This window comes from Mus musculus, chromosome 1 (assembly GCF_000001635.26).
Source record: "Mus musculus strain C57BL/6J chromosome 1, GRCm38.p6 C57BL/6J".
NCBI classification, from domain to species: Eukaryota; Metazoa; Chordata; class Mammalia; order Rodentia; family Muridae; genus Mus; species Mus musculus.
In genome coordinates, this window is record NC_000067.6 from 44,786,161 (window position 1) to 44,797,317 (window position 11,157).

An 11,157-nucleotide genomic window follows, 5' to 3' on the forward strand; every position below is an offset into this window, starting at 1 on the left:
GGAATTTTTTATTAGAAAAACAGTTGTATGCTTTAAATAGGTCTTAATGGGCTTTCCTAATAGAAACATGGAAGACAGTAGTGCTGAGTTGATTTGTGGGTGGCGGGATCAAGAGGCTTCAGAAAAGCACTGTGTTAATATGAAGTCTAGTGACTATTCCTGTAATATTTTGGTGAAGAATGTGGCTGCTTTTTGGCCTTGTCTGAAAACTTTATCTCAGGCTAAATTGAAAAGTTCTGAATTAGTTGTGTTGCAGAAAATTTTCAGAACATCTTAGTACTGTTTCTGTCATGTGGTTACTACTGTTCACTCTTATGAAGCTCTAATGAGAAGGAGAAAGCTGCTTAAAGAGAAATAAAAAAATGCATAGTTCAAGAAGAAAAGGGGCATCATGAATTGGAATGGATCTAAATCCTGTGTTCAAGGAGATAAATCAAGGAGATTGAAGAAAAGCCTCATGCTAAGTGCAATAAAAGGAGTGGTGAACTCAGGGCAAGACCACACTCAGCTAAGCTTTCAACATGTCAGAAGAAATGAAAGAAACTCTTAGAGTCATGTGTGGTGGTGCACATACCTCTAATGCAACCATTGCAGAGACAAAGGCAGGCAAAGAGCTGAGTTCAAGGCCAGTGTAGCCTATAGAGCAAGTTCTCAGGCAACCAAGCTTAGGAAATAAAGGAATCCATCACACACACACACACACACACACACACACACACACACACACACACACACACACAGAGAGAGAGAGAGAGAGAGAGAGAGAGAGAGAGAGAGAACTGGTGAAGATATCATTGAATATGGGGCTATGTTCCGGCCCCAGCCAGCAACAGAACTTGGCAGATTTGGCCACATGGTTTTGTCTTTAGAGTCAAGGATAGAAGAAAGAAGTTTTGGATTCTCCCTCCATGGCTAAGGAAAGCTGTTGAGAGCAGGCATGTGTTAGGGTGTTCCTTCATGGAGACCTAGAGAAGCCATTGCATGGGTCTGTGCCAATATATTCTGAAAAGTATGTGATCTGGGATCTGCTTTTTTATTTTATCTTATAGGAGAGAATAGTTAAGAGATTGCATGAGTCTCAGAAGAGACTTTGAACTTTTAAACAGGGTTGATATTGAAAGAAACTATAGGGACTTTTGAAATTGGACTGAATAAAATTCTGCATTATGCTGTACCTACAAGTTTTTTTGGGGGGGGGGCAAGGAGTAGAATATGGTGGTTTAGCCCCACTGAATCATTGGCCTACAGGGAATGACACTATTAAGGGGTAAGGCCTTGTTGGAGAAAATGTGTCACTGTTGGGCAGACTTTGAGGTTTCCTATGCTCAACCTATGTCGATTGTGGCACATAGTCACTTTCTACTGGCTACAGATCAAGATGTAGCCCTCTCAACTACTTCTCCAGCACCATGTCTGCTTGCATACCACCATGTGTCACGCCATGATGATAATAAACTAAACCTCTGAAGTGTAAACCTACCCTAACTAATTTTTTTTTCATAAGAGTTGCCATGCTTGTGGTGTTTCTTCACAAAAATAAGACCCTTAGTTTATAGTGGCATTTCTTCCTTTTGGGAGGTGGTAACTACTGGACTTCTCAGGTAGATATTGCTCAGTTGATATTGGGTTCTATATTTGTCAATCTGTGGTGCCTGGAAGGAACCTTATCCTCTTGTGTTGCATAACTGCAATTAAACTCATTTATATAAACACAGAAATACACACATGAAGCTTATAAAACAATAGGGCTCAACATGACTTTTTAATGCACCATTACGTTTAGTTATGCTTCCTCCAACCCTCCCTCTTCTCTGTCCTCCTCTCCCACTCCTCTTTCTCGCTAAACTTCCTTCTGCATTTTCTCTTTCATATCACCTATGTTCACCACTACTCCCTTCCCTTAAGACCTTTCTTCACTTTCCTCACCAGTAATCCATTTTTAGTTTCCTAGTTGTTCCAGATACTCCAAGTTAAACATACAAATACAAATATTTGTCATCAACATTCACAGGTGAATAAGAATATATAACACTTGTTTATGACAATACTGTCCCTAAATGTGACTGAATCCATCTTGCCAGAGAATTTTTATATCACAAAATAAGTTTTTCCTTACTTGTCTCAAGAATAAGCAGCAGAAAATGTATGTATCTGTAGCTCATTTGATTTTGTGAATACTTATATTAATATAATAATTAAATTCATACTTTTAAGTTATACTCCTGGTTTTTTTCTATCTCAACTAATGTTTCATCATCTCTCTTACCAAGTGTTTTCTTCCTTACAGAACGGGACCTTTTTGGAGCTGAACCTTTTGACCCATTTAACTGTGGATCAGGGGACTTTCCTCCTGATATTCAGTCCAAATTGGATGAGATGCAGGTAACTATTTTAAAGGATTATTTATTTCTTTTAATTTGGAACAACAACAAAATGTTTCTACCAACACTCTCTCCTTTGTTGCTATGAAGGCTTGCTTAAAGCAGTTAGACTGAAAATAACTATACTTACTCTTTAGAACAGTTCCATATGCTAAGGGCTGTTTCTCTCTCTCTCTCTCTCTCTCTCTCTCTCTCTCTCTCTCTCTCTCTTTCCTTCTTTCTTTCTTTCTTTCTTTTGAATGAATCAATACATAATGGGAAGAAGATGGTTATTTTTAATACAAATGATAGAATTGTATTTTTTAAAAATACTTACAATAAATGGTTTATTCTGAAGCAGTTGGAGAAACACAGATCAAGTTTATAACTTAATCTCATTTTCTTTTACATTTTAATTATTGTCTTTTTTCTTTTATTAGATATTTTCTTTATTTACATTTCAATTGTTATTCCTTTTCCTGGTCTCCCTCCAAAAATACCTTCCCCTTATCCCCCTCTCCCTTGCTCCCCAACCCACCCACTCCTGGCATTCCCCTACACTGGGGCATTGCACCTTCACAGGACCAAGGGCCTCTCCTCCCATTGATGACTGACTAGGTCATCCTCTGCTGCATATGTAGCTGGAGCCATGAGTCCCACCATGTGTAATCATGTGAGTCCACACCATGTGTGGGAGCTCTGGGGGTACTGGTTAGTTCATATTGTTGTTCCTCTTATGGAGCTGCAAATCCCTCCCAGAACTTAAAAACTATTGTAATGAAATTGTAATACTTTTGTCTCAGTCTTAATAGTTCTGAATTTCAAAAATTTAAAGGGATAATCTTTGTAAGACTCCTTTTTTTTTTTTTTTTTTTTTTGAGAAGAAAAACTCCTTGACTTTTGAGAAGGCAAATACCATTGGCAACTTCTTTAGGAGGTTTGTCAAGCATCTTTAAATTTTTCTGTAAGTTGAAAGAAAGTGGTTTTTAAAGCTTTATAGATTTTTCCATTGATGGAAAGATTGTCATAATTCAATTGTAATAATGGCTTTTCTTTATATTTGCCCTCCATGTTTGAATAAAACAATTATGTCTTATTTTACATCACAAATATTCATAACTGATAAAAATTCAGAACAACATGAGTTACTTGGAACTGAATGATCAGAGAGTTGAGACATGAAAGTGAGGAGGTTGAGTTATTTCTGTTTGTTGTCCCGATTAATTCACGCTTTCCTTGAGCTGCTCTGCCCCTGCACACCTACCCCCAAACCAGAGAATAAACTGGGATCTAAAGCTGGTGAGCACACTCATTTCCTGAAAAAATATAAATATCCTTCCACTCAGATAAAATGATATGCTGCTGCCTTTTCTAATTATTATGTGCTTATCTTTTTTAGTCTATATTTAGTTATATGACTGCATTTAAAAGGTTGAATTATTTAAAACATGCCTTGATGTTTTCAAAGAATGTATCAGAATTTCTCAAATCAATTACTTCCTATTTTTCCCAAAATTTTATTTTGTTTTATTTAAATTTATTAAAATGATTATATTTTTAAACTATTCTGAAAAAATTCATTGATGACTGAGCCATATAATTTTTATAATCATCATAATAGCAACAAAGTTCACATTGAAATGTTTAGTTAAAATAAGATGTATAGCATTTTGGAGTAAAACAAAGACCACCCAATCAACCTCTGTGAATCTCAACGTGGAGTATGCTGAGTAGGAATGATCTCTCACCTTTACAGTTCAGTATCTGAAAACTGCACTTAAAAGCGACTGCTTCATGAGACAAAATACTGTCTCCTCTGAATTAGTTTCCTTTGTTGTCATCTGTGCTCCTCTGAATGAGCTTTCTGGGACCACGCCTGTAGAACATGAACTTGGGAGCTGGGAGGAGTAGCCGCTCTCAGGCTGATACCGATTATGAAGACTTTCCATGAAGTCCTTTTGTTTTTAATAGTAAACTTAAGGCTTGAACAAGGTTTAAAAAATAAGCCTTCACCTACAGACTTTTGACCACACCAAGTTTGAGAAATGTGGTACAAGAGTGATGTAGAAATGTGATAATCAGGTAATCTTGAGTGAGATCCAATGCTTTTGATTCTCAGGTTTCTAATACACTTCTTAATGTCTTTTTTTATCCTCCTGCTTTCACGGTGGGTAGCGCCAGAGATGGTTGGTATCACATGTCATAATTTAAAGAGCTAACAAACTCTTTAAGAGCTAAAATATTTGTATTTGCATGTTTTACTTAATATCTACTCAAACAAGTTTCATATGGTTGTATGTGATTAGGTCAATGTGTTTAAAGAGGTTTCATAGCTTAGATCTTCAAGTTAATGTTTCAATTATTGTCAATATTTCACGTTTCACTTTATTGTGTGTTTGTGTTAGTCCAAGGCTTACTTACTTACTTACTTTACTTACTTAAACTTATACTTACTTACTTACTTACTTATACCTTAAATAAAGTAAAATAATATTTCTTTCATTCATAGTCTACAATGATCCTAATTAATCTAATATGTACATATGGCTAACAATATAGTATAATAAGCAGAGTAAATAATATCATATAGTATGTGACATTATTGGTAAACTTTGCTAAATATTTAATTTTCATTTTTACTATAGAGGATTAAAACTAAATTATAACTAAGAGTTTCAGTACTGACTTTGAAATTTTAGGAATGTCTAGTATATGTAAGAATTAAAGCAGAAATGTTAAGCCATATTTTGTATCAATTAGTTGAGCAATTTAATACATTTTTTAAAATCAATCACATAGTTATTTGATATGATATAATTTAAACTGTAAGGTACTTGTCTTTCTCAGAGAAAGGAATAAGATAGTATTGATAGCTATGAGGATATTTTATGAATTGCAAAGATGAAATAGAAGTTGAGGGGAATAACTCAGTTGACAAAGTGGTTTCCATGCAAACATGAGAATCTTAGTCTCAGAACCCACAACAAAATCCAGGGTAATTCTATCACTACAAAGACAGAGACAGGATATTTCCTGGGGTATATTGGCTAGGCAATATAGCCTACCCGGGAAGTTTCAAGCCAATGACATGGAAGACATTCCTCAAAAAGAACAGTCAACCTTGATCTCTGGCATCCATATATGCATGTACCCCCATACTTGCACAACACATACAACTGCACCATAGGAATATACAAATCTCACACATACATGAACATGCATGCTCACATAAGCATGTACACATGCATAAAACATTGTAATATGTTTTCAAACAATAGCAAATCTAAAAAAGACTAAAGAATTGCACACAAATATCAAGTCAACTGCTTAAAAATTTGGGAGCCTATGTATAAATGAAATACAAGCAATACTTTCAGGCCAACGTCTCAAGGAGATTGGTGGCATTCCTGGGGAATGATGTCCAAAATTGGTCTCTAGCTTCCATATGTATTCATAAACATGTGCATGCAAATCTATATAGACACATGCACCTACATCCATCTGTATACTTAAAGGAGCAGACAAATGACTGGGAGGCCAAACATTCATTGCATGAATAATAAGCCCTGACTCAGAGAAAAGAGCCACAATAGTCTAACCCATGTGTGAATATAATCAAAGTAGACATACAAATAATTTTTTAAAAAAAATGTGCCATTTTTAATTAACAGACAATTTTTAAAATAAACAGTATGAGTGAAATTGTGGAGAAGCATGAAGTCTAAATGCTTGCTAGATCATGGTTGGATCATAACTTAGCATCTCTACAGGAAGTCATACTAATTTGATACTAAACTTATACTAATATTTGCATTTATATTTTCTATACTAATTAAAACGTGAATATGAACAAACAATTATAAATGTTTTAATTTTTTGCACATGAAATTATGTTCTTGGCCTTATTCATGATTGTAAAGTAATGGAAATAAATTGATACTATAAATATTAATACTTTGTTGTAGTCAGAATAAATTAGTTTGGTTAGAAATCTAAAGTAGAAAGTTCTTTTAGACAATAGAATTGAAAAATATAGGTATTATTTTATAAAAAATAATGCTTCTGCCCTTCTGAAATTGAAGAGGTAATTAAGGGCTCACCTCATTATCTGAGGATTTAGACCATTGGAGTCCTATTTTCTTTCTCTGTGCTCTTCTCTGTTTCAAAACAGAAAACTACAGTTCAGCAAATTGTTTCACATGAAAAGAATAAGATTAATGTTTTGACTAATTATGAAGTAATTCTTTCGTGAAACTAGTCCTAAGTTACATTAAATAAATAGGTCCTATTTTTATGAGACTCATGCACTACCTTCTGCATAAAGGAGACTTTTTAAGCCACATTTTAAAACAGAGATTTAAAGATTCAGAAGAGAAGTCACAATTCATTACATCATGAACTAAAAATAAAACTGCTGAAGAAAGGTTGATAAATGTACAGGGAATTTTATTTCAGGAGGAAAGAAAACCAGTGAGCCTACAAGAACATATCTCTTAGTTGATGATTAGATTGGGCTAAGCAATTTACAGTAGCAATGGTATTCTAAGTGGTTTGCCAGCACTTTTTTATCATCTATTTATAATCATCTATTATTAAAAATACACTAGATAATGACAATGTACAAGTCTTCAGATAGAAAGCAGATATTTGAAAAAAATAGTATTTTTAGTATCCACTTTTAAAACTATTTTCTATTCACAAATACATATAACACATAGTTCTTACTATAATATAGGCTTTAAAATGATTAATAACCACTATGACCATTACCAAATTGAATATGATTCGCATCTAAATGGTGGGAAGAAGTTTATAAACCTTTCTAGTACTAACACTGCTATGTAGTCTGTGTGCGATAAACATAATGAGGGTCTCTGAACATTGACTATAGAGGTGATTGCTTCTGTATATGATAATGTTTGTCTTATACAACTATAAATATATTAAATGCTGATTGTAAATGAAAGTAATGAGGTACTATCACAGTGACTTCTAAAGAAACCTACAATGTCACCTTTATTTCCACTGATTAACACATATATGTTCTTCTTTGTTAGCCAATGTGCATTGATTAAGAGGGAAGATGAGGTTGCAGAAAGATTGGAGTATCAGAGACAGTTTATAATTTGTTTCTTTGAAAAGTAGAAAAAAAATCAAGTGTAATGGCACATTCCTTCAGTCTCAGAATCCAGAAGGCAGAGGCAGGTTGATCCCTGAGTTCAAGGTTACCCTAGTCTACAAAGTGAATTCCAGGACAGCCAGGGTTATTCATAGAAACCATGCCTCAAAAAAAATCAAACCAAGCCAAACATCAGCCCTGTCTCCAACCAAGTAACAAAAAAGAAGGAAGAATAAAAGGAGAGATAGGTAAAGAGAGAGAATTATTCTTTTAACATTCATAATTAAATGGCATCTTACCCTCAAAAACATGCTAGGGGATCGGAAGTTAAAGACAAGACTATCAAAATTTATATATATATATATATATATATATATATATATATATATATACATATGATAGACAGTTGCTTCATAGATATAGATAGATAGATAGATGATTAATAGATAGATGATAGATAAATCAAGAATTACAAAAAAAGGAGGCCATGAATTTGAAAGAGGGGAAGAGGTGGTATATTAAGGTTTTACAGGGAGAAAAGGGATGGTAGAAATGATGTGATTATATTTATAATTTCAAAACTAAAAATAATAGCAAAAATGTTTGGAAAGAAAAAGTAGCAGCAGAACTGACCGGCAGCTTTCAGATGGTATAGTGGCCCATGGTACTCCATCCTGATAGGAGTATGGCGCTGTCCTTGCAAAAGTATTTTACCCAGGATGTGGACTGCTGTAGCCAGAAGGAAAGTTATGAATATTATCAGGATTCTGTAAACTCTCACTCATAGAGGGACTGGACAAGTAACTTACTATTTACTCTCGAAGAGGACCCGAGTTCAATTTCCAGCACTGACAAAAATGGCTCATCTACAAATAAAAAATGGTACTATCTACAACTCCCGTTCCACAACATGCAGACATTTTTAGTCTTCTAGTTATAAACCTACATGCACACACAAACACACACACACACACACACACAATTTTTAAAACTAGTAATAAATTACAGTAAAATGAAATATTAAAAATGACTACTACAAAAATGGATGTCTTAAACTATATGTCATGTCTCAAATTGGTATTTTATTTTATTTCTCATGCACATTCATTTCATATACTTAAGACAGAAAAATGTCCCATAGTATAAAAGAACTCATAGAATTTTATCTGTGTGAAATTTTAATAAGCCAAACTTTGAATTTATTTTAAACATAAATATTATAACTTTGTTTATAGTAATTTTTGCTTATTGATATGATTATATGATTTTTGTCAGTGTTTACACTTTAACAATTTTATTCTACTTTACAGGAGGGGTTCAAAATGGGACTAACTCTTGAAGGAACAGTGTTTTGTCTCGACCCATTAGACAGCAGGTGCTGACGTCATGAATGAGTGATCCTGACGTGCTTAATTTGTTTATTTACATATATGTCATTCATTATTTTAAGACAGCTATTATACTTGTGCCAATATATTTTTGAATATCTAAATGTTTTTAGATCTGTTGAAGTAACAATATCCTTACTTTCAGTGTTGATTTATCTTTTATTTTAAACAGGACTTAGTATAATGTATATTGGACTTTTATGTTCCCTTTTACATTATAGGTGAATTTATAATTGAAAAACAGATTTTCCTGCTTTGTCTGAATTTTAAACTATCATTACCTTGACATTTATGCTCATTCTCTAGGACATTAGTTCATTATCCTTTTCCCAAAAAGCCATACCTTGATATCATCCAAATATCTGGAGACAGGCCAATATATATGTTCTATTTTGACAACAATAAATAGGCTGCCAGTGATTAGCTCTATGTCATTTTGTGAATAAAAGGTTTACCTCATTATGAAAACCTAAAGCTTAGCTATTATGCTACAATCTTACTAAATTCTATCTGGTAAAATAAGAATATAAGTTTTAATAGTAATCACAGAAAATATACTTAAACTATTAGTAAATATGAAATAATAATTTCAGTCATTTAAGTTATATTCTAAACATGTTTAATTTGTCTCAAAAGTAACAGTTGAGGAAAAATTGCTTCTTTGGAAAACTTAAAATTTCCTTTCTAATGTGCTGTCGTATTAGTGTATCACTGGGCTAACATCTGCTCAAGTATTTTGAGAAATGAAGTTTTTACTTTCTACAGATGTGATGCCTATTGCCTGTTTTTATGTTACCAGTATTCTGTAGTTATCATGTGATATAGTATTTCTTTCACTAGTCTTATGCCTCAATGCCATATTAATTTTTATCCTCTAAATTTTTGGTGGGATATTTTATTTAAATTTAAGACAATTTAACAATTTTAATTTTCATTTGCTCTGTTAAAGTCAGAATTTCATTTTTCACACACACACACAAAACTCATCAGCTTTATCATGAATATGAGCAATAAAACTCTCCAGCACTCATTCTGGTGTACTAATGAACCTACCCTTTCAAAACATATGCTTCCACAACATTTGCCCATATTATAAAATACTACCAGTGCAGAAAACAATTATTGTTGAAAGTTCTGATGTGGTTTATCACAATAAAAGAAAAATAAAGTAATAAAAATCTGGGTTTGGTTTGTGGGAATTTAATCAAAATTGGATATGTTACTCCTGGCGTTTTATGGAAGTGTTAAAGGTTCCTTTCCATTAGGAGCAGAGCAGAAATCAAATGTGCTTATGTAATTTTATGTTTGAATGATGATGCCCTATGGCATACATATTGCATTCCTGCTTATGTTCTGTTATACCTGCTAAGTTAGACCTTAATTAGCAGGTACTGTGTATTTCATCAGGAAGTCTTTGTAGTTCTAGATACTCAGCTAGTATTTTGGAATTTGTATAATGAGAATGTTTAGAAGCCATCTATATGGCTTTTTTAAAAACAGAATTTGTTATTTTTATTGTACTTTTAAAAGCTTTATGTAATAGGTATATATTTAGCAAACATTTAGTATCAATTGTAACACAATAGAATACTAAGATGATATTTGCACATTTATGATATGTTACTTACCAGTTTTTAATGGTGACCTGTTCTGCTACTGGCATGATCAAATAGTAGATAGAATTGGTCATTAATATGAACATTAACTTCACCAGTGAATTTTTATGAAGACATGATTGGCAATTTAATTTCTATGTAGACTCGATGATATGTATGATTTTGCTAAGAATAAAAGATTTTAAATAAATTAAACTGTATGATATGCTCACTTAATAATCTACAAATATATTCTAAAGCTACATACTTAATTTTTATTCACAAGTTGGAGCTGGGAAGAGGGAGAGGGAGAGTTTAATTTGTGTCTTATCCTTAGCCCACACACATCTCCATTTCATGAGTAAATCTGACCCAGTTCTGCGAACATGGATTTGGTGTTGATCATGGCAAAGGTCAGAGTTTGGCTTATTTTAGCAGAAACATCTGATGCAATAATTGTATAAGGATCACTTTTCAGAATTGATTGTTCATTTAGAGTGTTTTGGCTGATAGTCTTCTAAGTGAACTTTATAATAAGACTGTCACATATTTTACAATCTGGAAGAATTTTGAACCTCTCCCAAACATGGTTTAAACATATGGGTCTCATATACACTGTCTTCAAAAACTGAATTATGTACCAATTTATTCAATAAAATCTATATATCATTACATTATCTTATTACATATGTAAT

The 11,157-nt window shown here is 33.1% G+C and overlaps 1 protein-coding gene across 5 annotated transcripts in view; it reads left to right on the top strand.

Annotated features, from left to right (window-relative positions):
* Positions 1–10,678, top strand: part of Gulp1 (GULP, engulfment adaptor PTB domain containing 1) — a 245,459-nt gene extending 234,781 nt beyond the window's left edge. For 2 of the 5 annotated variants that reach the window (XM_006496277.4, XM_006496278.4), the window contains 3 exons: positions 2,288–2,382; positions 4,536–4,546; positions 8,790–10,678. In XM_006496277.4, coding sequence (XP_006496340.1) covers positions 2,288–2,382; positions 4,536–4,546; positions 8,790–8,811 — 128 coding nt within the window. In that variant the 3' untranslated portion in view covers positions 8,812–10,678. The remainder of the gene's footprint in view (positions 1–2,287; positions 2,383–4,535; positions 4,547–8,789) is intronic. The other 3 variants (XM_006496276.4, XM_011238599.3, NM_028450.3) reach the window with 2 other exon arrangements.
* Positions 10,679–11,157: the final 479 nt, after the last annotated feature.